The 27,210-nt window shown below is 45.9% G+C and overlaps 1 protein-coding gene across 4 annotated transcripts in view; it reads right to left on the minus strand.

Annotated features, from left to right (window-relative positions):
• Positions 1–27,210, minus strand: part of kmt2a (lysine (K)-specific methyltransferase 2A) — a 67,284-nt gene that overhangs the window by 16,043 nt on the left and 24,031 nt on the right. The window contains exons 5-27 of one of the 4 annotated variants that reach the window (XM_063207442.1): positions 24,944–27,154; positions 22,559–22,736; positions 22,140–22,371; positions 21,739–21,803; positions 20,879–21,454; positions 20,593–20,660; positions 19,712–20,023; positions 16,523–16,669; positions 15,569–15,658; positions 14,730–14,850; positions 13,993–14,112; positions 11,100–11,284; positions 9,985–10,158; positions 9,168–9,278; positions 8,572–8,642; positions 5,998–6,209; positions 5,174–5,274; positions 4,683–4,820; positions 3,987–4,145; positions 2,443–2,560; positions 2,255–2,333; positions 805–965; positions 188–343 (exon numbers count right to left, since the gene is read on the minus strand). In XM_063207442.1, coding sequence (XP_063063512.1) covers positions 188–343; positions 805–965; positions 2,255–2,333; positions 2,443–2,560; positions 3,987–4,145; positions 4,683–4,820; positions 5,174–5,274; positions 5,998–6,209; positions 8,572–8,642; positions 9,168–9,278; positions 9,985–10,158; positions 11,100–11,284; positions 13,993–14,112; positions 14,730–14,850; positions 15,569–15,658; positions 16,523–16,669; positions 19,712–20,023; positions 20,593–20,660; positions 20,879–21,454; positions 21,739–21,803; positions 22,140–22,371; positions 22,559–22,736; positions 24,944–27,154 — 5,785 coding nt within the window. Of the gene's footprint in view, positions 1–187; positions 344–804; positions 966–2,254; positions 2,334–2,442; positions 2,561–3,986; positions 4,146–4,682; positions 4,821–5,173; positions 5,275–5,997; positions 6,210–8,571; positions 8,643–9,167; positions 9,279–9,984; positions 10,159–11,099; positions 11,285–13,992; positions 14,113–14,729; positions 14,851–15,568; positions 15,659–16,522; positions 16,670–19,711; positions 20,027–20,592; positions 20,661–20,878; positions 21,455–21,738; positions 21,804–22,139; positions 22,372–22,558; positions 22,737–24,943; positions 27,155–27,210 lie in introns of all 4 variants that reach the window. The other 3 variants (XM_063207444.1, XM_063207443.1, XM_063207440.1) reach the window with 3 other exon arrangements.

Here is a 27,210-nt window from a genome sequence, read left to right on the forward strand (position 1 = left end):
TACAAAACATTACCATAATACTTATTCCTCGTTTAATTACATATTTCCTGCACAGTAGCTCATGTCTATTTTAAGAGGCCGTTTTCATTTGTATCCACATGTCGTGTTAACGCATTAATGGATAAAAAAATATCTGCATTTAAAATACCTGCGTATGTGTAACCAGTGTAACCAGAGTAATATGCACCTGGAGATGGAAGTGGCCTGGAGACGGGAGACCTCTGGCACGGCGGGTAGCTGGGGTGCCTGTTACGGAAGAGCATCTTTGGTCTGGAAGCTGCGGTCGTGCTGGGTTTGCCAGAGGAGTGCTTTGCTGAATTCTGATGGGATTCTGTCTCCATGTCTGTGGTGTGATATATAATCAGCACAGTAAGTTTGGGTTGGAAAGAGGTGGGGACAAATTGTCCAGAGTTAACGTTTTTACATTATATTCGTTATAAAGTAAGATAATCTTAGAAGTGGAATGTATATGTCCCCGCCATACATTCCATAAACTACACACATACAATTCATACACAAGGAAAATGTTTTCAGCAGTTCTTACATTGTGTCGGTAGATATCGTGTATTAAAGCGCCAAAAATGTATGCAAGGCAGAGGAGGACAAAACCTAATTATGCAAATAAAGGTCCAACATCAGATATCTCTCTCTGCTAAAGCAAAGGTGATTTTACACATGTATCTACAAGTAAGTTATTAGAAGTTATCGTCTGAATGAGTGAATTGGCTGAAACAAATGTATGGTAGGATGTTTACTTTCAGAACACAGGTTTGTCCCCCTCTTATATCTTTGAAGGTTGTTTACCTGGGAATATGGGGGGACTGTGGGCAATGGTGAAGTTCTCCTCACAAGGAGCTTTGCTGTCAATGAGCTGTTCTGCCACTGGAGGGCGGCAGACAAGAATCCTGCACGTGTAAACACACTGCTTACGAGCATCACTGGTACTCCAGTAAACTCTTGAGCATCTGCAAGAGGGAGCAGAAATAACATTTGCACAGTCTCAGTCTCTCATTCAATATAATATAATATAATATAATATAATATGATATAATATAATATAATATAATATAATATTATACGGCACTCTAGAATGGTTCAAGAGCTCCCATTCACTTTCAATGGGCGGACCCAACGTTCGGTGGTCACTACTTTTCTGTAATGCCCACCTAATAATACCCGCTGCCAATGGCAACGAGTTTGGTCACTTCAGAGATCATTCCGCAAGTAGATCGGTCATATCAGAGATTCTTTAGTATCTTCACTGATATGTCTTGCCTTCTGATTTTTAGCAGTAGACCTATGACAGCAGCGCGATTAACGCACGCTGCTGGTGGCCCACTGATGCTCCGGTAACCAACCACTTCTCAAACGTCTCAAGACGAATTGCAACAACACTAGAAGTCTCATTCAGCGATTAATTTTAACAGTTATGTCATCCCGACGAAGTTGATAATAGGCCCTAACAAAAAAGGCCGAGTGGTAGCCCATCAGGATTCATCAGCAACATCTCATGTCCGAGTGTTGCTGTTCCAAGAAAGCAAACTGTCACTGTCCGCCGGCCGCTGTCGTGACATCTTTTATTAACACTAGTATTTTTTATTTCATTTTTTTTTTTTTTACAAGTGAGGAGTTCGTTGACAGTTTCCTTAAGGGTGTAGCCTGTAGGCTAGAAGTTGCCTCCTCCAGCCAACCATCCGGCGCACAGTGCTGTGCCTGTAGCAGGATCGATAATGATGGTCAGGGCGCACAGCAGTGCTTGGGTTGCTATGCTTTTTTTCTGGAATACTGTTGCCGATTAGATAGAAATATTCCTGTTATGAACCCAAGTTTAGTATAGATATCGCGCAGTGAACGAGGCAGCCTGCAAACAGTTTGAAGCGCAACGTGGCTGTAACAAGTTAGAAAGTAGCCAAAATCTGTTGCTTGGTAACCTTTTTAAATTATGAGCTTTCCACGAACTATCTTTCTTTGCGCACGCTATAAAATTGCAATAAACATGTTATTTTAAACTACTGGTTAACTATTTATGCTTTCTAATATTGGTAAAAGCCGTATAATAAGCGGGATAATGTATTGTCCACACGTGACTATCGGAAAATATTTCCCTTCGAAGCGGAATAACACCCCTCTGCCTTCGGCGTCGGGGGGTGTTATTCGCCTCGTTGGGAAAATAGTTTCCGATAGTCACGTGTGGACAATACATTATCCCTTACATAACATTGAATCTACTAACAATACTGCTGCTGACACTTACTGGTATCCAACAGGGAAGAGATTCCTCTCACAATCCGACAGGTCATTCAGCATTCCCAGACAATCTATGGTCATTGAACCTGTAACACAAAGGAGTAATACAGACATAGACAGAAGATAAATCCTTTTATCCATGCCTTCATGAAAAGCGGTGTTGTTTAATTACAACTCTGAAGAATGAAGGCTGACCTATCATGATGTGCACGTTGTTGGGGGGCAGCCCGTTAATGAATTTCCGCCGCAGGCCAACGCCCTCAAAGTCCACCAGGATTCTGCGCGTCACCTCAAACCCAGAGTCGGATATCACCTGCTTGTCAAAAAGTACAAAAATTAGCCCTTTATGTGTCGCTGAAAAACCTTTACTACCATAGAGCTACACCACTATGACGGTACACAGGACCTTTGCTAATGTACTTAACTTTACAACTTGGTCATTGCCATTCCAGTAACATTTAATTTATAACAGGGGACGTGTCTTACTGGGTTAAATACATAAATTGAAAACATGTACAATTCCTCTCTGAGATGTCTTTTTAGGGGAAGTTGGCTATACACAGCACATGAACACAGCAGTAAGGCAAGAGTACCAAGCAACTGCAATAAAAAGCCACAATAGTGCCAATTGGATAATTAGAAAAGCTCCTGCATTAAGAAGCTTAACCAATCGATCACTCCTATTATCACTCCTATTCATCAGTGGGGCCCACAACAGCAAAGCAGCCAGAGCCCAGTGGAGAGAGAAGAAGGCTGCACACTGCCTGAAGAAGACCCTGAAGGGTCGAAATGTTGTACGTATGTCTCAAATAAACCTTCAAGTGCTGTTTACAGGTGCACTCTGTAAGATTGTGGCCAGAGTAGGTATTGCAACTATGCTGCTCATTGAAACTGTGCTGCCTACTGCCAGATTTTATCTTTCTATGAATATTTACTAAGTATTAAACTAATATTCACTACTATGACCAAAGTACAGTAAGTTTTGCAGCTAAGAATGCCTATTTCTGGAAAAAAGGTAGACCATGGAGAATGTATGAAAAGTGCAATTTTCCCTGTCATAATGAGTACTTAGAATTTGATGGTGGTGGTAAGTGTTCATGAAAAAGAAAACATTAATGAATGGGCAGCATGAATTCTGGAAAGAAACTGCAACAAATCTACACAGCACACTTTTAAGTGTTGAATGTGTTTCAGTGTTGTTTTAGTGTTGAATGCCTTAAATGGGACTCTCCTAAGTGCTGAGTTACCGCAAACCCAGTACCTTACCCCCTGCCCTGAGTGCTTTACTGACTGCTTAGCAATCCACAATACATGTACAACACATAGAAGACACTCAACACACAGACATTCAACACTCAATTTAACACTGTTCTGGGCTGCGCTTCCCAAACACATTTTAGTAGTACTTAAGCCGAAGTAGTATTTAAGTATGAGGGCTGCACGATTATGGAAAAAATTACAATCAGAATTATTTAGATCAAAATTGTAATCAAGATTATTAATCCAGTGGTCACTTGTGGCTTGATGCTAATGGTACAATTTACTTCCAGTGATTATTGTAAGCTATGCTTATAATTATGCAAATATGTGAAAATCACAAAAGGGTGGACTGTTTCTTTAAGTACTGCTTTGGAGTTTTTTGGGAAACGCAGCCCTGAACCCTCTGTGGAATGAACATAATGAAATGTAGGCTACTGCAGGCATGCGATGCGTTGGTTGTGTGGGAGCCTGTACTTCACCTCGCCCTTGATGAGGTCCTTGTGCCTGTGGCAGTAGACCTTCCTGTCCTCCAGAAATACGCAGCGGCGTTGCCGTGCGCACATGAAGTGGAAGTGGCTGTTGCAGCTCGACAGGCAGCAGCCCACGGTGGCCCCGGGTCTCTGGCAGCTCTCACACCGCTACACAAGGACGAAGGACAAAACAATGCCGTCAAACTAGATGACATTACACAACATGACATGACATTACATTACACAACACTTAGCTGACACTTTTATCCTAAGTGACTTGCGTCAAATTGCTAAATTCTAATTTAACATTCACAGGAAAAGTTAAAACATGCATTGGCCTTGTAACTGAGCTGATACTTTTTTTATTATCCACTTATTTATTATCCAAAGCAACTTACAGGTTTTTTGTTTGTAACTATAGCGTATTGGTTACAGTCCCTGGAGCAATGTGGGGTTAGGTGCCTTGCTCAAGGGCACCTCAGCCATGGAGCAAGATTTAAACTGGCAATGCTCTAATTCATTCGATTCCACTATACAACCCCCGCACACCGGTGCAGAAGTCTGGACATCCACGGTCATCTGTGCCGGTGTGCGGGATTGTATTGAAAACAGGGGAATCAAGCGTTGGCAGAGCAGTGCAGAAGCGGTGTGCGAAGGCCCTAAGGAAGTGTGGAAATGAAAGATGTGGCCTGTGTGTGTACTCACCAGCTGTTTTCCTCGTATGACTGCCATGTGCACGTTCTTCAGCGAGCCCTCCTCATCCTCAAACACCTCCGCTGACCACAGGGCACAGTTCACATGTGTCCACTCATTCTGGCCGATGTACAGGAGCCGGCCACCCTCCTAGAAAGTCAAGTCAAGGCAGCTTTATTGTCAGTTCCTTCATATGCACAGGTCATTCAAGGACTTTGAAATTATGTTTGTCTCTATCCCATGCTAGGATATACAGTATGGGCAAGGGGCACGAGATCAAGAGAGGACATGGAATGCCGTATATAAGTTTAATCAGAATCATAGTCATAATCTTGAACAGAATTTTGTCTTCTCATAGTCTAATCCATTGTTCGATCACTTTGCTAATCAATTGGTTTAATTGGCCTACTTTGTTGAATTACTTACTTTATTAAAAAATGATTATTAGTTATCTCTCTAAAATTCAGATTGTAGTTTTAATGTCCCCAAATGTGCTGACTTACGTTGGTCTTTTCGTCTCCATACTTCAGACAGAGCACACACAGCCGGCTGTCCTTCTCACCAGGAGGGGGACTGGATTCAGGACTGTCCACAGGAACAAGTTCTGAGAGGAGACACAATCAAGCAATCAATCATTCAATCATTCATTACCTCTGCCAGGGAGGTTCTGTGATCGTCTGAGTTTGTTGTTGTGTTCATCCGTTCGCTGGTTTGTTCATGGTGCACTGTCCACCATTTTTCTAGTTCATTCATTCATTCAATTAACCAATGACATCACTGTCAATTAGGCAGATTGTTTGTGGCTCGTTGTTCATTGCAAACAGTACAAATAATAAATACAATAACAAATATTTAAGTGAGGTATGTCCTGTCGCGACACGGGAACTCAGATTTTTTGCCGTTCTCCCGCTTCTTTCCGCTTTACTCTATTTTCTTGAATGTACGCATAGGTCAGATTTTGCGTGGAGCTGCGCATTTTTACTGCCAAGTTCACTTTTTATAAATACTGATCCTTGCGGAGAACTTGGCATACACATTCTACTGTGCGTATGCACCTGTTATAAATCCGGCCCTTTGTCTTAACTCCGCCCAAATAACGTTAACCATGTGCTTATCTAGATCAGTGCTTGTGGACCAAACATTTGCTGTTCTGGGGTGCATTTCTCGAAACAATAGTTGCTAACTATGTTAGCTACTTTGTTGTTTACAATGCAATTTCCAATTGGCAACCATCCAAGTTGCTAACTGTCCAGCAACTATGCTTTCGAGAAATGCACCGGCCTGCCTGTGCTGTGTGGTTTGGTGTCCCGTGGCAGGCAGCACTTACCGTGGGTGACAGTGGGGGGCTGTGAGGGAGGGGTGGCAGGGGAGTCCGGCTCCCCTGGGGGCTTGTGGGTTTGGGTGGTGGTGGGGGCTGGGGCAGGGATGATCTTGACCAGGGGCGGGTGCCCCGCGCTGCTCTGCTCCATGCGGTCCTGCCACTGGGCATAGTTGTGATCCAGGAAGGGGGGAAGCACTGCATTGGGAAGAAACCCACTGCTGCGGAGAGAGAGAGAGGAGGGGGGAGATATAGAGGAAGGGAGAGAAGAAGAGGAGGAGGAAGGAAAGGCAGAAGAAAAGAAAGAGAAGAAGAAAGAAAAGGGAGAAGAAGAAAAAGAAGAAGCAGAAGAGAAAAAAGAGGAAGAAGAAGCGGGGGGGGGGGGGGGGGGGGGGGGGGGGGGGGGTGGATAGACAGGCGACTTGATTATTTCATTACAATGCGCTTTTCAGCTCGAGTGGAGCTAAATATCTGCTGGGCAATGATACAAACCGATGTTGTCTGTGCATATTTTCAGTGATATTAGGTAATGGGCTTTTTATCAACAGATCTTGAAAATAGGGAAGGACGTGTGCACTTGATTATAGCACACATTTTCCTCAGATAAATATCTTTTGTTTACAACCACATTTGAACCACCTCTGAAGCATTTACCTCTGAACAAATTGATGTCACAACCTCCTTAAGATCAAATTCTCGAGTAAACACAAAGGGTAATGATTACAAACAAATCGAATTGTTTTAAGCCAAATGTTGCTCGGAGTGGAAACAGATGTTCTTCTGGCATATACAGTATTTGTTTTAATTTGTGTTCTTTATGTTTGTTTATAAAGACGTGAAAATAGCCAGTAGCTTATTGTAATCCTTTAATCTTAATGTGTTATCATTGTTTACAACCACATTGCACCGCATTCTAATTTGAAACGTTTATCTCATATTTAATTGATGCCATGACCTGCTTAAGATCCACTTCAAGAGTAAACTATCAGCTTGATGATAGACAAATATACTGTTTACGCCAATGCTGCTGGGGTACTGATAGAAACAGATGTTTTTCAGGCACGCTTGGTGCTGTTGTGCTTAGTGATATCATGCGATGGCTTTTTAAATCGGATCTTAAAATAGCCAGTAGCTTATTATGATCATCTAATCTCAAATGCATGAGCCAATCATGCAGTGTGACAGTGCCGTTCGAAAATATCCTCCGTCTATTGTTTCTCTTGCATCTCCCAACTTCCAAATGACAACGGAGACGACAAGCGTTTGAAGGTACGTGCGCGCGGACACACACACCAAACACACACACACCAAACACACACACACACACACATACACACACACACACACACACACACACACACACACACACCAAACACACACACACCAAACACACACACACACACACATACACACACGACAGGCGTTTGAAGGTGTGTGTGCGCAATGGGACAGTAACCTGAGGAGGGGGACTAGACAGGCTTTTCACTTTCTTGAAAAACACTGTGATGACACCTGCGAGCACACAGACACACTCACTCAGGCACGCACACGGGCATACACACACGCACGCACGCACGCACGCACACACACACACACACACACACACACACACACACACACACACACACACACACACACACACGCACACGCACACGCACACTTCCCCTCCTTCCTTTGTCATCGAGCTCGAGGCATCGGCCGCAAAAACTGATCTAGCAAACAGTGGAGTTAACCCTATGAATATTTCACATACGCACACACAGACACAAACACAGACACATATGCACACACACACATACAGACACACACACACACACAGTGGAGTTGGCCCTATGAATATTTCACACTGACAAATTATGCGGGCCCACAGTCGCACCGCAAGCCAACCACAGAAGAAACATGACACTGCTGTGTGTGTGTGTGTGTGTGTGTGTGTGTGTGTGTGTGTGTGTGTGTGTGTGTGTGTGTCTGTCTGTCTGTCTGTGTGCATTTGTATGCATATGTGCTTGTTTGTGTGTGTCAGCAGCTGTTAAGTGGGATATCTATTGCGATGGAAAGTGATCTGGTTAGGGCCCGGTTGGGGTCTGGTTAGTGTCCGGTTGGGCTGTTCAAGGAGCAGCGCCAGATGTCAAGCCGATGAGTGCTAATCCTCCATCTATCATGATGCCTCTCTCTCTCTCGCTCTCGCTCTCTCTCTCTCTCCATCCTCCATCTATCATGCTGGCACTTCACTGGCACTACCTACTCTCTCTTTCTGTCTCTCTCTATCCTCCAATCCTACCTACACGTAGACCACCTCTCTCTCTTTCACTCTCAGCTCAGATAGTTAATGATGCCACTGTCATTCACTTCATTTGCACAGCCTACTCTACCCATTTCTCCTCTCTTTCCCCCTCTCATTTTTTTTCTCTGTCTCTTTTTGTCTTTCTCGCTCTCTCTCTGATTTTCCCTGATGTCTCCGTCGCGGTTGTTTTGCTAAGTTGCTAAGTGTGTGATGTGAACATGTATTTTGCTAACGGTCGATGGAAGAAGAGGGAAATCATGTCTTCGTTAAATCGCAGAAGAGTGATTGTCGTTACTTACTTGGAGCCTTTCTGTGTCTCCCAGAACCGGGACTCCTTCACCTTGAACCAGGGGAACACACGCTCCATTTGCTGGATGTACGAGAAGAGAGAGAGAGAGAGATAGATAGAGAGAGAGAGAGAGAGAGAGAGAGAGAGAGAGAGAGAGAGAGAGAGAGAGAGAGAGAGATAGAGCGAGAGCAAGAGAGAGCAAAGGAGGGGGACAAGGGAGAGGAATAGTGAGGCAGAGGGAGGGGAAAGAGAAGTCCAGTTAGCATCTGTGGTGAAACCTCTGGAGATCACGAGTGAATAACGTGCATGTCCTCAGTGAGTAATGAGATAAAAGATGAAAAAAGTCCACCTCAACCAGGATTTTTCTACTCCCACCTTTTTTTTGTAACATTTCAGGAGGAGACCCTTGCCCCTCGCGTCTGAAGAAGGGTTTTCACCCAAAAAGTTACAAAAAAAGAGTGGGAGAAATCCTGGTAGAAGTGGCTCTTCATCATCTTTTATCTTGTTATTTGGTTGTCCTACTCCCAGGTCAGATTTTTTGGATGTGCAGATACGTATAAACCTACTCCTTCAGTGAGTGATGAGCATCTCTTCTTGTCCACCTACCCGTATGAACAAGGCCTTGGCCATGCTGTTGGCTTTCCTGATCTCTGGCTTCCCTTTGTCTGCATTCAGCGCCGACTGGATGATCTTCACCACATCATCGCTGAACTCCAGCTGAGAAAAAGACAGGAAAAAGAAAGAAAGACAGAAAGACAAAGTTAACAACTGGATGAGATGGTAAGAACAAGCAGTAAAGTGGTGGTAAATTTACCCTCAACTGGAAACACACACTCCTAATTTCTTTATTGTTGGTTGGTTACAAAACCTGCTACTGTGCCATCGATCTTACCATAACGGATTACACGCCTGTTTGTGAGGAGCCCACACCTGTTTTCAGCCACCACGCCTGAGATATTTCAGTGTTAAAATCCCAATTAAGGGCCTCCGCACACCGGTTCCAACAAAGTGCAGAGCACTGCTCTGCCAACGTTCGATTGCACTATTTTCAATACAACCCCGAACACAGGCGCCAATGTCCCCGGGTGGCCCGGATGTCGGCAGTCGAATAGGGGAGGGCTCTATTTTAACAGAGCCGGCCCTTGGTTATCCACGCTCTGCTGTGATGAAATTGACCATTCATTTTTATAGCACGACCGCACCAGTGTGCAGGGGTTACTGATAGTGCTCCTACTATGTGATAAGAAATTTGGCAAAAGTTTGACTTCTCATTATGATGTCGTAAGGACTTGTCAGGATTTTTAACATGAGAATTCTACGCGATCTGTAGAATGTTCAAGTTGCATTCTAGAAGAACTGGCGGAAAATCCTTAACAACTCAATGGGTTTTTGAAAAAAATATAAACCGAAAAACTGTTCTCACCACTGATCTGTAGCGGCCCAGATCCATCTTCTTCTTGATGGCCTCCAGGTCTGCGGGTGAGTCTGCGTGGGGGGGCACCTCGGTCAGGACTGGAGGGTCGGGGCCCTCAGGGGAGCGACGGGAAGGCAGGCTCTCCTCCATCTCCGGGTTCAGTTCCGGGGGCTTTGTCACCGGCTGCAGAAAGACCATTTTAAACAATTTGTAACAACTTCACAAACTGTTTTCTTGGAAGGCACTATGCACAACATTATATAAAGCTCTAACTAGGGCTGGGCAATATGATGATATATATCGTTATCGTGATATAAAAGTGTATATCGTGACAGTAATTTTATCAATTTCATACAATTGAATATCATTTAATTACATTTCATGCTGTCACAATACAAGTACACACTATAAGTTAATGTAACTGTAAAAATAACAATAAAAAGATCAATTTTAAAGAAAGGTTGTTTTGTGACATGAAGAAATAAAGAGCAAATAAAGAGAATAACTGAAAACATATGTAATTGTGCTATATCATGATAAATATCGTTATCGTGATATAAAGTAATCCATATCGTGATATAGTTTTTTGGGTTCTGGCTCTCAAATTTGGTCCAGGTAGACAAATGCTGAGGCACTCAAGGTTGCAATTTCTTTCTTTTTTTATTTGGCTACAATGCCATGTGTATTTATTTGGCATAGTAGCCAAATAAAAAAGAAAAAAATTGCAACCTTGAGTGCCTCAGCATTTGTCTACTTTGACCAATTATATAAAGCTCCTTCAAACTGTGAACATCTCAATTAGTTTCACAAATATTACACTTCCTTTCTTTCTTTCCTTTTTAAACTAAATCCAGTAACACAAAACTATTTCACCCCCAGGCACACAGACCACCACACCCCAAAACCCTATTAACGACACTCAATCCACGCATAACAAAATCCAGTAATACAAAACTATGTCACCCCCAAGCTCAGTGATATGGCAGCCAGACAGACCACATCCCAACACCCTAGTAACGATATGACAAGACACTCCATCATCACATCGTCCCTTTGATCAACTCTTTTCATAATGTCCCCAACAGACAACAGGTGTGCTAGCTGTGCTGTGCAGGTGTGCTCACCTGTCTGTAGCGGTGCAGGTGGGTGGCGGTGCGTGAGTTGAGCAGGGTGGTGAGGACCTGATGTACGGAGCTCTGGAGGGCGTTCTTCAGGGCCGCGCGCCACTCGGCTGGCTGCTTGTCGGAGCACGTGCACTTTGAGCAGGCGTACGCCACCGGTAGGCCACACAGCATCTCATACATCTCATCTGGTAGACAAAAAAAAACATTCGTTTTAAAAAGAAAAAAATAATCGTTTTCAAAAACCAACGATATCATTCAACATTAATACAACGACACAAAAGGGCCTAGAACGTTCAGGAGGCTGTACAAACAATGTTACTCAGGTGCTCATCTGTACCGGGTGAGAACCTTAGTCTAAGTTTAAGTCTAAGTCTAAAAAGGGGAGCAGAGGCACTCTGATATTTGAGAAAAATATAGCAAAGCTTTTAATTAAAAACATATGACTATGCCTACGCATTGCGTCCATATCGGCCTTCATCATGCCACAGCGGGTGTTGGGGAACACTAGGGGGGCATTGAGAAGGATACATCTGAAAACGGACGGCACTTAGCTGCCATTGGGGGGCAGTAGTCAATTTTATGTTTTAATACTAGGGGAGATCAAGGAGGTGTTAGGAGGCCTTGGAGTGTCCTTGATGCCAGAGTACCCCCTTCAAGTGATACTGTCCCATTTTTGGAAATAAGCTAATATTACAACTCCTGTTGAGTTAAATAATTGAGTTTTACCTTTCTCCTGTACTTTCAACCGTTCTCTGACTATGGCAGTGCAAAGTTTACCTCCATGCTAGCAGTTAACATTGAGTCCTATGAGACCAGCTGGCAGCTAACTGGTCTCATAGGAGTCAATGTTAACTGCTTGCTTGAAGGTACAATTTGCACTGCCGTATTCAGAGAACGGTTGAAGGTACAGGAGAAAGGTAACTGCAAAGAAAATAAAGGTCCGCAACACTGTTAAATGCTCCCAAACATTTAATGGCATTTAATGGTGCCATTAAATGTTTGGGAGCATTTAACAGTGTTGCGGACCTTTATTTTCTTTGCAGTTATCTTACGTTTGGTCCAGCACCTGTGCCACTGATGTGCGCGCATTCTTTGACTTAAAGGAGAAAGGTAAAACACGATTATTTAACTGAAGGGGATGTGTAATATGAGCCTATTTCCAAAAATGGGACAGTATCACGTTAAGTGTTGAATTAACACTGTTTGTTACTACAGGGTTCATACACTTTTTCACCAATTTTTTCCCATGACTTTTCCATGACTTTTCCAAAACCTTTTTCTGAATTTCCAGGACCGAAAAACCAATGACCAATCGCGCGCGGGGGGTGGGGGCGTATTATATTACAGGCTATTTTACACAGCCTATATTATAAATATGTAATTACTGTATATATTTATACTATAGACTATGGCATATTATATTATATATTACATAGCCTATTACAAATATGTAAACAATAAACATACTCATACTATAGGTTATCTTTTACTACAAGCTATAAGCAACCATTATACTTCATGTTGTATTACATTAATTCTGCTATAATTCACCAATGTTATATTTCGCTTGTCTAATGTACAGTCAGAAATGAAAATGAATAGGCCTAGGCCAGCCTATAGCAAATTAGGTCGTGAAATCATCATGAAGACAGATGGATAAATGCTCATCCTGCCCAAGTAAGAAATCATAGGCCTGCCTACTACACCTGCCTAAGCACAACAGTCCAAAGCTCCTGTAAGAATGATAATGTTGTCATTTGTTGTGGTCGTTGCTGGAGCAAAAAAAAAAAAGAGAGACTGCACTGTTCGTGGCATAGTTCTAGTCTGACACCCACTCAAGGAGATGCTAGGGTGAGTTTCATTTTGTGTTGCAACGATCTGACCGATTTGAAAACAAAGCCACAGATGACTTTTTCAAACTCTAGTCACGCTGCCGTTTATACCGTATTTCAAAACAGGCGCGTCATGCCGACATTGGTAGTCGTTTGGCTCGCGGTCAGCTGCACATAGACTACTGTACGGATTTCATGTAATCTTTCAGCACACTGGACAAGTTCACTCGTAGGCAGCAGGTGCATTGCTTATCAATAGGCTATCAAAATCTCGGGGCTTACCGAAAGCATAAAGGTTCGCTTGGTGCCCTATCTGGCAAATTAAACCAAGACCAAACAGGTCTTAGGATTGTATTCCTTTTGGCATTAGCTACGTTTCAGTGGAACCGCTAAATATTTTACAACGCGTATAACTGCTAACCTGTTAGTAGCTGAGGAGGTAACCGCACTGTATCTTGCCCTTCAGGTGGCTAACAAGTGCCACTGCTTCGCCCATATCGGACGGACACATCAAAACTTTCGTCCTCTCCAGCCATTGTTGATCATCTTTTCAGAAAGTTAAGCCGCGCATTGTTGAAGTAACACTTCGCGACAGAACCACTATGATCATCACCTCTCACCACCACGCACACACTACATCTAGCTCGCGCGTTACGAGGCGGGTTGCCAGGTGTGACTGATTTCTAGCGCCAAAAACGCTTGAAACCCGCCTGGAGCCATTACAACATGCGTTATTTGAAACCCACTCAATTTGGCAACACATGGTTAGGCAGACGCAGCCTGCACTACGGACATTTACATTTTATTACGCCGTGGCATCAACTTCATAAAGATAATTGATGAAACACTGGATGGATTTCCATGACTTTTCCAAAACTTTTGACCAAAAATACGTTTTCCATAACTTTTCCAGGCCTGGAAATTTGAATTTTCAAATTCCATAACTTTTCCAGGTTTTTCATGACCGTACGAACCCTGTACTATATATGTTTTTCTCAACTCCGTGCTCTCTATCCTCTAAAGCAGCAACATTAATGTAGTCCTCTCCTCTCCGTAAGTACCTGTGAGGCTCTCGCATTTGGCATGCACCCAGCGGCTACAGCGTGTGCACTTCATCATCTGGACCTCAGCGTCCTCCTCCTCCTCCTCGTAAGCCTTGTCACACACGGGGCAGGAATTCCCTGTAAAGGAGAAGGGAGGGGAGAGGAGCGAGAGGAGGGAGGAGAGAGGAGCAAGGGATCAGTGACACACTTTGCACACATTCACTTGCCAAACGGCTCCTCTCTGCACCTCGCTCTCAAGTCTATATCGACCTCAAACTCTCTTTCCCTCTCTCCCTCCCCCCCTCTCTGTCTCTCTCTTTTCCTCTGCCTCTCCCTCTGGTTCTCTGGCACTCACTTCCTCATCTCTCTTTTATACTATCTCTCTCTTCTACTTTTTCTATATCTCTCACTTTATTTATCATTCCCTCTCTCTTCCTGTTTCTCTATTCTGTCCCCTATCTCTTTCTCCCTCTCTCTCTCATACTATCGCCATGTTGCTCTCCTTCCATTACTCTTTCATTGACCCCACTTGTTTCCAACCATCTTTCTTCACCTTCTCCTCTCTCTCACTTACTGTCTCTCTTCGCACCTCATTCTTCATTTTGCTTTCCTTCTCTCTAACCCTCAATATCATCTTCATCCTTCCTTCTTTTTCACACCCCAACATTTCTCCATCACCTCTCTCTCTCTCTATCCCTCTCTCTCTGAACAGCATGTCCAGTCCAGTTCCAGAAATGAAACCCACACGTACTGACCTTTAGCGAGCAGTTTGGCACAGTCGTGACACAGGGAGAAGTCATGTGACCACCGGGCGTCCAAGGCCTTCCCTGGCTTGGTGGCCCCGCAGCTCTGGCAGCGGACACACTTAGTGCAAATCTGTACCAGGAAGGACACACACATACAATAAGGGTCAATCACAAGGTTTTAATTGTTTATTCATTGTTAAATTGACATTAATATTCTGTATCTCTGTGCCATTGCTTTTTGTTTTCAAAACATTTATGAAATATGATATTAAGCATTGAAGGTACACCGACAGATATAAATGGTCAGTGGCAAACTCAATGTTTATGTACGTAGTCAGTACTGTGGTCAAGAGTATTGCATGACAAACTAGTCAACTTTGGCAAGCATACTTTTGCACAGCTTAGACTTGGAACACAAATGCAAAATGAAAGATCATTTCAAGTCTTAAGTCCAAGTCTTAAAGACAGATTGTGACCAGAGAAGGCATTGCAACTATGCTACCCATTGCAACTAGACTGTCCATGCCCATATTTGATGTTTTCATGAATATTTACGGAAGTAATACTTACTTAATACTTAATAGTTTACTGGTCTAACCAAAGTACAGACATGGAGAAGATCCTCCTTTATGTGTATGGAAAGTGTAATTTCCCAGTCATAATTATGAATACTTCACAATTGATAGTGGTGATGAATAATCAGTACATGGAAAAGATTTTAATTTGTGAATCGGTTGTATATATTGTGGAAAAACACTGCTAAAAAATATTACATACTCCCAACCCCATAGTCCCAACCAACCAACAAAAGGACAAGCTTGCACCAAGTAATTGATCCCCATACGTACCCAGACCCTCCTCTTCCTCCTCCTGGGGTGATTGGGGGCCAGGCATTCGGGGTGATAACTGTTGCGGCATTTGTCACACTCTAGCAGCTGCTACAGGGGGAGGGGAGGAACAAACAGAGCAAGAAAAGAGAAGAAAAGGAGAAGAAGCTCAATGAGTCACATAAGCTCCTAAAAGGAGACCTGTTGGCCATCTATTCACCAACACTGAGACCTGTTGGCCATCTATTCAGCAACTCAGCAGGTCTTTAGGCTACTCTCGCTCTTTTTTTCTTGGGAAAGAAACTTAAAGAAAGCAGACAGCGATCCCAAGGCCACCCAAAAGAGATTAGTCACGGATCCACCCCCCCTTCTGAGACGTCTAGGTAAAGACGCTTTATAGGCAGCCAGGCGAAGAAAAAACAACAACTAATAGCCACAAAAATGCTTGCGATTGAGAAGGAGCAGCCAGCCTGACAGTCTGACTCACTCGAGGACATGACTTTCTCATTAAAGCTCTTGATTATCGGCACATCCTCCGCTTTGCTTTTCCTGGCAGCTTTGTTTAATGTTTTTGATTAAGGCCTTGCTTATATATCACATTTTGCTAGACGACACGCTTGCTCATACGTGTGATTAATGCTGAGGGAGCTGAGGCTTGGATGGCTTCACTTAGCCCACTGAAACCACATACGGTCTGCATTAAAGCCACAACAAAAGGCTGCTGTGGTGGAAATGGGGTGGTGTGTGTGTGTGCGTGTGTGTGTGAGTTATTGTGTTTGGTGTTCTAGTGTGGTTCTCTTTTGGTTTTCCAGTGTGTGTGTGTCTGCCTGTTAAGGTGTGAGCATGCGTGTGCGCCTGTGTGTGTGCATGTGTGTGTGTCCTTACTTTGGTGTTGCGATACAGATGGCCACAGATGTGCCAGACACTGCAGGCCCGTTTTGTGTGTGTAAGTGTGTGTGTGTGTGTGTTCCTTACTTTGGTGTTTGGGTGTGTGTGTCCGCAGACGTGGCAGTGGCGGCACCTCCGGCAGCACCAGTTCTCCAGCTGCTCCTGAAGAGGGCGCTCCGCCTCCCCCAAACAGAACAGGTGGAACGGCTCACAACACACCTGGCAGAAGACAAACTACAGGAGGAGGAGGAGAAGAGGACAAGAGGAGGAGAAGAGGAGGATGAAGTGAGGGGGGCAAGAGTAGGAGGGGAGGAGGAGAAGAGAAGGAAGAGGAAGAGAGGCAGAGGAGGACAAGAGGAGGAAGACGAGGAGGAGGAGGAGTAGAGGAAGGGGAGAAGAGAGGAGGAGGAGGATGAGGAGGAAGGGAAGAGGAGGATGAAGAGAGGGGGACAAGAGGAGGAGAAATTAAGAAGAAGTGGAAGAAGAAGAAGAAGAAGAAGAAGAAGAAGAAGAAGAAGAAGAAGAAGAAGAAGAAGAAGAAGAAGAAGAAGAAGAAGAAGAAGAAGAAGAAGAAGAAGAAGAAGAAGAAGAAGAAGGAGGGGAAGGATGAAGAGGAGGATGAGGAAAAAAAGGAAGATGGTGAGAAGAGCAGACGTGGTTACAACTTGTAACATTCAAAAAAATCAAAATCAATCACATTGTATTTATATAGTACAATATCACAACTATGAAGTTGACTCAACGTGCTTTCAAATACACATATGCATTCCCACATTCACACGCCAGCTCTGGAGGCTGCCAAGAAGGCGCCTCTTGTCCAGGGTTCACGTGAGAAAGAGCTCACAGACACAGACACAGACAGGACTGGAGGAGTAGCGCCTCTCTGCCACAATTCTGCTGCGCTTCCAACCTGCCTGAGAAACTATCAGAGGTGTCAAAATTTAAAGTTAAGTCATGGTGTAAGTACAACACTAGCACATGATATTACATAGCTGTTACACCATTTACGCCATTGTGCCTAATGAGATAAGACTAGGTTGTTACTAAAAACACTAAAAACCTACTATGGAGCCACCAAAAACTTGATCCAACCAGCGCAAAGTCAGCTGATCATACAGTAAGATGAGCACATGGGTCTACTGGTTACCCAGATAGGTTCGGTTACCTGTGCTGGAGGCAAATGTTTTTTTTTTGTTTTTTTTTACTTTTGACATCTCTGAAAACTATACGACATCACTAATGTCAGGTTTCTATGTATGCATATCAAAGCTGACAGCATACACTCTTGCTAAGCGCCATGGTGACAGCCAGTCAAGTGAAGCACAGATCTCCACAGAGACAATCTGCTGATGCGCTGTGGAGAAGTGCGAGGCGAGACAGTCGGTGACAGATTATTCACAGGCTAAGAAAGCCAAATGCCTTTAAGCATTCACCTGAAGAGTAGTGATGCGGTGTCAGTGGCAGGCTACAGTTTTGCTTGCCGTATTTGGGAATAGTACAGCTGCAAGTTTCAATACTGATTATGGCAGCTGAGCTCACTGTCATGGGGATTGCACGGTTCTGAAGTCTAAAATGGTTTTTGATATAAACGCACTGCTGCCAAAGGCCTTCGTGATATTGCACTGCAGTTCACAGAGGACACAGGGCCGTCTCAGGGCTGTTTCAATAACATCTGAGTCCTTGGATTATGTTTATCTGATTTTTCAAGTGCCTGTGTTCGCTACTTCCAAAGAGCACTGGCAAAATAAATGGTTTCAGGTTTTCTTGTATTTGAGTCTTTTTTTAAAAGGATTTTAAGTAGCCTAATCTTTTGAAAAGCTGAGTGGGTTTTCAAAATTGGAAAATAAAAACACAGACACGGAAGAGAAGGATGACAGAGAAGAGATGTGACATGTCTGGTCTGTTTGGTAATTGGTCTGGTCATCTGAGGACAGTCTCTCCACATAACTGTGCAGACTTACCAGACATGAAACTTCCTAAGTGCGCACTCAGCTTCCCACATCCTCCCCACTGTGCAGATGACTCACAACACACACCTGAAGGCATGACTGAACACTCATCCCCTCGTCATGTGAAGAGGCGGCTCTTCAAGGTAGCATGTTAGCAAGTGAATCTGACTTGCTCAATTGATTTTTAATGCCTTTTTAATGCCCATGCTTGTACTTGTCAAGTCAAGTCATTTGACTGTCTTTGTGCATGAAATGCCCATACACAAATAAGCTACTACTGAACTACAACTGTATGTCGGGAAAAAATAATGCAAAGTACACCCTATTTAGCGCACTGATGAACAAGTGAGCATCTTACATGAACAGGCATGGCCTGTGTCTGACACTGATCCCTTGTGCAAAGCGAATGACATCACTGTTGACAGTGTCTTGAGACTAATGACATGACATCACCGCCACTTTGAGAATGGTGACATTACCACTGGCATGGCGTGACTTGCAGACCTCTCATAGACAGACAAGTTCGGAGAGGCGCCATTAGCAGGCATGTATCAGTACATTACATTACATTACATTACACTTAGTTGACACTTTTATCCAAACCTGACTTACAGTTATTTACAGGGTCCTGGACCAATGTGGGGTTAGATGTCGTTCTCAAAGGCACTGACTTCAGCCATGGATGGAGGTGTAGGGAGAGGTAAGAGTGGGATTTGAACCTGCAACCCTCTGATCTGAAGATCACCCGCCTAACCATTAGGCCACGGCTGCCCTGTTGCTCTGACTTATATTACTTGCCTATACAACCACCACTTGCCTATTGCTGTACTGTGTACCTCCCCACACATTGTGCTTCGGTGTCTTTTGTCCCCTTTGTCCCCTTGTAACTTTCAATCAAACTGTCTACCTAATGTAATGTAAAGAGGCTTTACAGATGACATCAGCTTGGCCAAATGAAATCATCCACGGCGGAGGAGCAGTGAGTGACATCATCATTAGTGGCCCCACTGACTCACCTCCACATTCCCATACGCTCTGCACGCTATGATGGCTCTCCTTCAAATCATGGATTACCTGTAGTCTCAGTATAATGCACGTTTGGTCTCGCCTTTTCATTTTGTTTTACGGATGACACCAGTGCAACCTAAGTACGCGATGTTTTAGTCGCATCATAAAAATAAAAAGTTTGACGTATCACTAAATTGTTCAGGAACTCAGGAACTTGCAGTTTGTCTACCTTTGAAAAACTAAATCCAATGTAACATCACCAGTATGGAGCAAACATAGGTTAATGTAACCAATGACGTCACATGCAGTGCTATCTCACCTCCACGTTCCCGCTGCTGGCGCAGAGGAAGCAGAGGAGCAGTCTCGGCGTGACGGGGGCCGACGTCAGCACGCTCAGCCCCCCCATCTCCCACACGCTCTCCACGCTACGATGGCTCTCCTTCAAATCCACTCTGATACGTTGCACTCCGTCGCAGGGCGCTATCTCCTGCTGCTGCTGCTGTTCCTGTTGTTCTGGCTGCTGATTGGTCGGGACCCCAGTCGAGGGAGTGCTCAGGGAGTTTAAAGTACCGGCGTCGGGTTTGGTGGTTAATGGCTGCTGTTGCTGCTGATGCTGTTGCTGCTGTTTCTCCTGCTGCAGGGGGAGAGAAGGAGTTAAGAAAACAATTGTTGGAAAGCAGGTTGAGTGATTGATAAATTGATTGATCAATTGATTGATGTATTGGTTGATTGATGTTATTGAGTGATTGACCAAAAAGATCCAAAGGATAACATGCTAAAGTGAAAACACTTTGCTGAGTGGTTGACACTGGGAAACCAGGTAACTATTTTGTGAAAACAGTTTCCATCAAAACTGAAGTACTAAAGATTGGAGAACAGCACTCAAGACTCAGAAGCCGTTCACACATGTGGACACTTTTAAATGTGAATATTTTTTAACAGTTTATGTATAAAGGCGACATGCAAAAAAAAGAAAAAATGCCATTGTGACAGGAGCGTTTTAAAATCCTAAGGATAAGAAACGGCCTAGGATGTTTTTGTTTTTTTAAACCGGAGTTTTAAAAGAAGACTTCTAAAACTCTGTGTAAACGAGAGGCCGAAACTGATGGTGTTTTCAAAAGCATCTAGAATTAGAGAGTTGGAGTAAACTTTATTTAACACTCACATACAGAACGTGTCTAAGTGGTTTCACAAACTCACCTTGGTTTTAGGTTTGGGTGCCGGAGCACATCGTGCGGCGATCTTCTTCGAGTGTTTTAAGTCGGGACCTTCACAGGCAAAAGAAGAAAGGGAAACAAAAAACAAAAAGACAAAAAAACAAGAAACATTTAATGCCATCTTTACAACTTCACATCAACATGAAGAATTCATATCTATGTACTGGTTTATCCATTCCACACTGATTAAATTACTAAGCTGAATTTTGACACAAAATATGTAGTTACTGCACTTTGTATTTGTAAGACTACCTCTTCCCTCCACTCACCTGTGTCTGGAGTAGACGGCTGTGAGGGGAGTGGTGTCCTCTTCTTGCCGTCCGAGGGGGGCTTGGTGGCTCCCAGCGCCTCCTTCTTCATGGGGGGGTTCTGTGGGGACCTCTGGGGGGGCGTCTGGGCGGGGGACTGCAGCGGGGTGGCTGGCGAGGACGACGGGTCTCTGTGACTGGATGAAGGAGACGGTGTGGCACTCTGATGCTGCAGTTTTCGTTCTTTTCTCGCGGGGGCGCTGGCGGGTGCTGTGGTGGTGGGGGGCAGCTTGTGTTCCTCGGGCGACGGGGTGGAAGGGGTGGAGAGGGGCGACGAGGGGTCATCATGGAGAGGACTCATCTCCGCGGTAACTGAAGACTCGTCGTCATCATCGTCGTCCTGTTGGTGAGAATGCTGCTGCTGCTGCTGCTTCTGCTTGTCGTCTCCATGGAGTTTGGAAGAAGGGAGCAGGTCACTCCTCCTCTGGGAAACGGGCCCCTCTTTCACTGCCGGCCGCCCTTCTAAAGACGCCGTGCTCACAGAGTCATGTGACTCCTTTTTTTCTGTCAATCGGTTCTTCTTTTTGTCCTTTTTACCTGAGAACAGAAAGACATATGGCATGCACACTTAGAAGATGACTTGTGAGGTGACAGATGCAGCCGTGGCCTTCCACTCCGTATCTGTTATCTTCGTATCTCACTCCATGGCTGAAGTACCCTTGATCAAGACACCTAACCTCACATACCTGTAGCTCCAGGGACTGAAACCAATACCCCATATTTAAAATAACTCTAAGAGGCTTTGGATAAAAGCGGCAGCCAAGTGTAATGTAAAAAAAGTGAGATGTGAATAATGTATTGAAGTACATTCCTGAACATACCTTTCACTTGTTTCTGTATGAACATTTTTGAAGGCATCCATTGCAAGTTCTGGCACTTTCTCACTCTGCAAGAGCAAAAAAAAAAGAATCACTTTCCAACATTACACACACGCACACACACAATAATTTCCTCCAGTATTGGTGACTCAAAACAGAAAACTGAGGAATCACAACTCAACACTTCAACGGTTTTTACTGCAATGTTTAGGCAGCCAAACAGGGACTTGATCAGGCAGTTGGGACGCTCACACGCACGCACGCACGCACGCACGCACACACACACACACAGCCAGCACAACACTGGCAACAAAGGCAAGAATTTCCTTCTGATGACTACTGGCAATAAGCACTGAAGTGACTAATGGTGGTGAATCATCACTAAAAAACATTCAGCAACTCACTTGCAGCACTGCTTCTTGATGTTGCGGCCGCCAAACTTGGGCTTGTCCAGGCAGTTGGTACATATGCCGCAGTCCTCGGGCACCTGGCAGCCAGGACACTGCCCACACCGTCGCGACCTGCGACCCTTCTTGGGCAGGGCTGCCGCCTCGTGGGCCGGCTTCTGGCGCGTCACCGGCTTCAGGGGAGGGCTCTGCGGATCGGCTTCCTCCGAGCCTGCCACCGATGACTTGTCTGCAAGCACGCAAAGGACACAGGACATTAGCAAGCAATGCGTATCTACATCCACAAGTCCCTACTGCCTTCCTATCTGGTAGGGGATTCTATGGTGGATATCCTCCTGCTTCACTTCATCACAACAAAACAAGTTTAAAAGACTACAAAACACACAAAACAGTGAATATGTCCATGGTTCCCTCACCATCGTTCCCCATGGAAGACAGGATCTTCTCCCTCTCTTCCCAGGGCAAGGCACTGAGGGTGGGCATGTCGTCTGGGAACACGGCCCGGTTCCGTCCCAGAGCCACCGCGGCACGCCGGCACACATGCTTGATGCGCGGGCCACGCACAGACGTCTCCGAGGAGTCGCTCTCCTGACTCTGTGGAGAACCAGGGACAAAAGGCGCCAAACACAAGACGTTAGAGAATGCGTGCACATCAGTCTGCAGAGCATGGGTACTGGACAAGCAGAACATAACTGCAGGGAAATGATAAAGGTACGCAAAACTGTTCTCCCAAACAAAGTGTAATGGCACAACGTTTTGGACTCTTGGTACCATTTCTCCACACAGGGTTAGACAGTCATTCAATAATACGGTTTCCCTGTTCTTATACTATGTAATACAACACTGCATCATCAATTGCAATCATCAAACCGCCCTCATTACAAGAAAAAAGGAAGAAGAAATGAGTTGACTCTGTAAAGAAACCAGGGACACAGGGTCAAACAGTCATTCAATAATACCATTTCCCTTGTTTTCATATTGTTTGCTAACACTTTACTTGACGCCAGCTTCATACGCATGACATAACAGTGTTGTAATGCTGTCATTTATGTGTCATAAACATTATGTCAATGTCATAAACATTTTATGTCAATCGGTTATGGTAAAGACAGCCCTATCAATGACAACTTTCCGTGACCGTAAAACATTTATGACACTGGCACCATGTTTATGACTCGCTCATGACTGTGTCATGACACTGTTTTGACACAATTATGACACTTAAGTATGTGTAACCTATTGTTCTTTGATTGTGTATTACAACACTGCATCATCAATTGCAATCAGCAAACCACCCTCAGTGCAGTAAACAAAGGACGAAGAAATGAGTTGTCTACTTAGTGGTTTGATTGATTGATTGATTGATTTTATTTGACAGTCTCAGTTCTTGAATAAAAGCAAATACATGATTAGTTTCAAGCAAAAACCACACCACATACTTCACTAAAAGAAAACAACAGAGAGTCAGGATTACACAATAAAGCCCAAGGGCTTATTTCCATTGTGGTCCTTGATGTTGGATGGCAGCAGATGTTAAAATGGCATGAGTGGCGTTGTGGCAACTAAAACTCCATTGAAAATGAATAAATAAGAAACACCATTACTACTAAGACTGCAATACCACATTACTTGGTTTGCATATAAAAACACCACAATTTCAAATTATATGGTCTTCGTGTTATTTGACAAGTCTTAGGCAAGCTTGGGAGTTAACTCAGGAACTTCACAGTAAGACATCAATCAGATGTAGACTTTTAAGTGAACACAGTGCCAGTTACTGTGCTTCTGTATCCACCAAGAACAGTGCAGAACACAAAATACATGAATAAGCTACAGTATTAAAGATGAATAAGGTCCGCACAAACTATTTCTTTTTTTTATCATTTGTTTTGATCAAATCAAATGTACTCAAGCAAAAAAAGCATGCAGACCATCACTTCTTCAATGCTTATGTAGCCTCTTACTGCAGATGGGGTTGCCGGCAGGGCTATACACTATTTGCCGAAAATGCTGAACTACATCATAACAACATTGCTATGGCAGTACTGAGAGCCTAACAGATTAAGACATAGCCATTACAAATTTGGTGACAGTAAGGTTATAACACAGGCTCTGCACTAAGGGGTTAATGTAGCCTTGTGCACTTGGAAATAAAACATGCTGGACTCAAACTGAATCTCCTACATGTTAGTAATGACTGACATCCACACACCCTGTCAAAACACAGATAGCACATCTCGTATAAAAGTCAAGAGTCTAACAGCCGCCCTTCCCTTCTGAGCTAACATCAAACGCAAGAGAAGAAGAAGAAATCCCCTCGTCTTCCCACATGCAAGTCTGGACTTTCCCAAAAGCAGTTTCATTATGAATTTCTGACAGTTTGAATTTAAGCAATGACTCATTTCCTATGTTTCTACCTGCCATCTAAGAGCTGTGTGTGTGGGTGGAATGATGTGCTGTGGTGCTACGTGTACAGCACAGTGTTTCCCCCTACCGCTATATAGTCAAGATGGTGGTCAGCTTTGTGGCTTTGGATAAAAACGTCCTCAATCTCTTAAATGTACTGTAATGCAATGTAATGTCACATGACTGACCACTAGAAGTCGAAACCCATATCCACACACAGGAAATAAACTAATGAACAAACTAATTAAAGTAATTAGCCACTTCATTAACACACACAGGCACACAAACACACAGAAATGTACACTCGACTCGCAGAGACAAACGCACAAGCAGACACACACACACGCACACACACACACACACAAATACTCTCTCCCTCTCTCTCTGTATCTTACCTGCACTTTGGGCTGCTCTAAGGGCTTGAGTGACTTGATGTTATCCAGTTGGGCCTTGGCCTTCTTCAGCAGGCCGTCCAGGTGCTTATCCCCCACTGGCTGCTTCTCCACGAGGGCCAGAACAACAGAGCCCACCGTGGGGGCCGTGCTGGACGTCCTCCCCAGAACCGACACCGGTACCGTACCGGACCTCTCCCGCTCCTCCCTCTCCCCGGCGTCCGGGTCCCAGTCGGGCGGTCGGTCCTTCTTGGAAGGCCGTCCGTTGGACGAGAGGGCGGCGGCATTCCCGACGTTCCCATCCGCCGGCGAAGCCTCGGCGTCGGTAGCGGAGACGGATTTCTTCCTGCCGGGAGTTTTGCGGTGGGCCAGCGTGGCCGCTTGGCTGGTGGTCGAGTCCTTGGCGTCCGCGCTGCTGCCAAACAGGCCGGGGAGCGCTGGGTGTGCGTGGGCCTGAGACGAGGCCTCTTTGGCCCTGGCCTCCTTGCGCGCCTCCCTCTCCTTCCTGCCCTCCCTCTTGTTCTCCTTCTCCCGCTCGCCTCCCGCTCGGCTCCTCTCCGACTCGCGCTCGGCGGACAGGTTCCTCTCTCGACCCGACGCCTTGCCCCCTCCCCCGCCCCCGCCTGTGCCCAAGCCGTGAGGGCCAGAGCTGAAGAGGGGGAAGAGATGCGACGGGGAGGAGGACGAGGAGGACGAGGAGGGAGCTCCTGCCGACGCTCCAGAGTTGCCCAGCGCAGTGGCGGAGGTGGAGTTGGCCTTGCGTCCGTCCGCCAGCGCTGTGGTGCCAGGGGACAAAGTGCCGAAAGAGGGTGGGGTTAAGGCACTTGGAGCGAGCGACAGGGGCGCCGAGTTGTTCCCCGACGATGACGATGAGGACACGGAAGCGGCTGGCACCCTGCTCCTGCGGGTCATGGAGTGCGGCCGCCCTCCTCCTCCTCCTCCAGCCGGAACCGAAGGAGCCCCTCCACCCCCTCCTGCTGAGAACGTCCGCTTGGTCTTGCGCTGACGCATACTCCTGCCCGTGGGCGAGGAGCCCTGCAGCGGGGAGAGGGAACCGGGGCTGCTGCCTGCCGACGTGGGCAGGGTAACCGACTCAAAGATGCGCGAGTGGGCTTCGCTGGGGGTGAAGCGCGGGGCGCGGAGCAGCGGACTCCTCTTCTGGAAGGACGAGCCCTCGAAACGAGACGCAGCCACCGCGGCAGAGGAGGACGAGGAGGTGGCGGAGGAGGAAGAGTGGTGGTGGTGATGGTGCAGCGGAGAGAACAGCCGACCGCTCGAGCCGGAAGAACCTCCACCAGAACCGCCTCCACCACCCCCACTGGAAGAAGCAGAACCAGTGAACCCAGATGGAGGTGCTCCTCCTCCTCCACCACCACCACCACCACCACTACCACCACCACCACCACCGCCGCCACCATCCCTCCCAGATACGCGCCCTCTCGCCAGGCCCACGTCCGCTGCCGTCAGGGGCGGCGGCCGAAAGTTGTCGAAGATGGGCTTGCGGATGAGGCCCTCCTTGGCGTACTTGGCCGAGGAGAAGCACTCGGGCTTGTGCAGCGAGGGCACCGAGGACCAGCGGAAGGTGGGCTCTCGCAGGATGGAGCGCCGGTGTTTGTCGTGGGCCGCCGAAGATGACCCGGGGTGAAGCCCGGAGGGCGGGGGTGGCGGTGGGGGTCCCTGGAGGAACTGGGGGATGCCGCGCGGGGGCATGATCCAGGGCGGGGCGTGGGGGTGGTGGGAGTCCGAGGAGCCACCCGACTGCGGGTGCTGTCCCGAGGGAGGTGGAGAGGAGCCGGAAGGGACCGATGCGGAGGATGCAGCCTGGTGCGCCGCACTGACCTGCGATGAAGACATGAGGATGCCAGTGGCTGGGCTTATGATGGTCTTCTTCCTGGGGCCCAGTAGCCCGCTCCTGCCTCTGTTCACCAGGCCGGCTGCCGTCCTCCCGACCCCCTGACCACCTCTCCTCCCTCTCCTGCCCCGCTCCAGCAACCCCACGTGTGTGTGAGCGCGAGGGTGTGTGTGTTCGTGCTCGTGTTCTGAGGGCGGAGCCACATCGTCCACCTCTTCTTCCTCTTCCTCCTCCTCCTCCTCTTCTTCTTCTTCCTCCTCCTCTTCCTCTTCTCGTTCGCCCTGCGAGGAAGGTGATTGGTCGGGCGACTGGTCAGGAGACTGGTCATGCTCTTCGGAGAGTGCTTGGGTACCCTCGGACGCCTGTGGAATAGAGACGGTGATTATTCACAAAGCAGGAATGTCATCACCAGGGCTAT

Source organism: Engraulis encrasicolus, chromosome 9 (genome assembly GCF_034702125.1).
Source record: "Engraulis encrasicolus isolate BLACKSEA-1 chromosome 9, IST_EnEncr_1.0, whole genome shotgun sequence".
NCBI classification, from domain to species: Eukaryota; Metazoa; Chordata; class Actinopteri; order Clupeiformes; family Engraulidae; genus Engraulis; species Engraulis encrasicolus.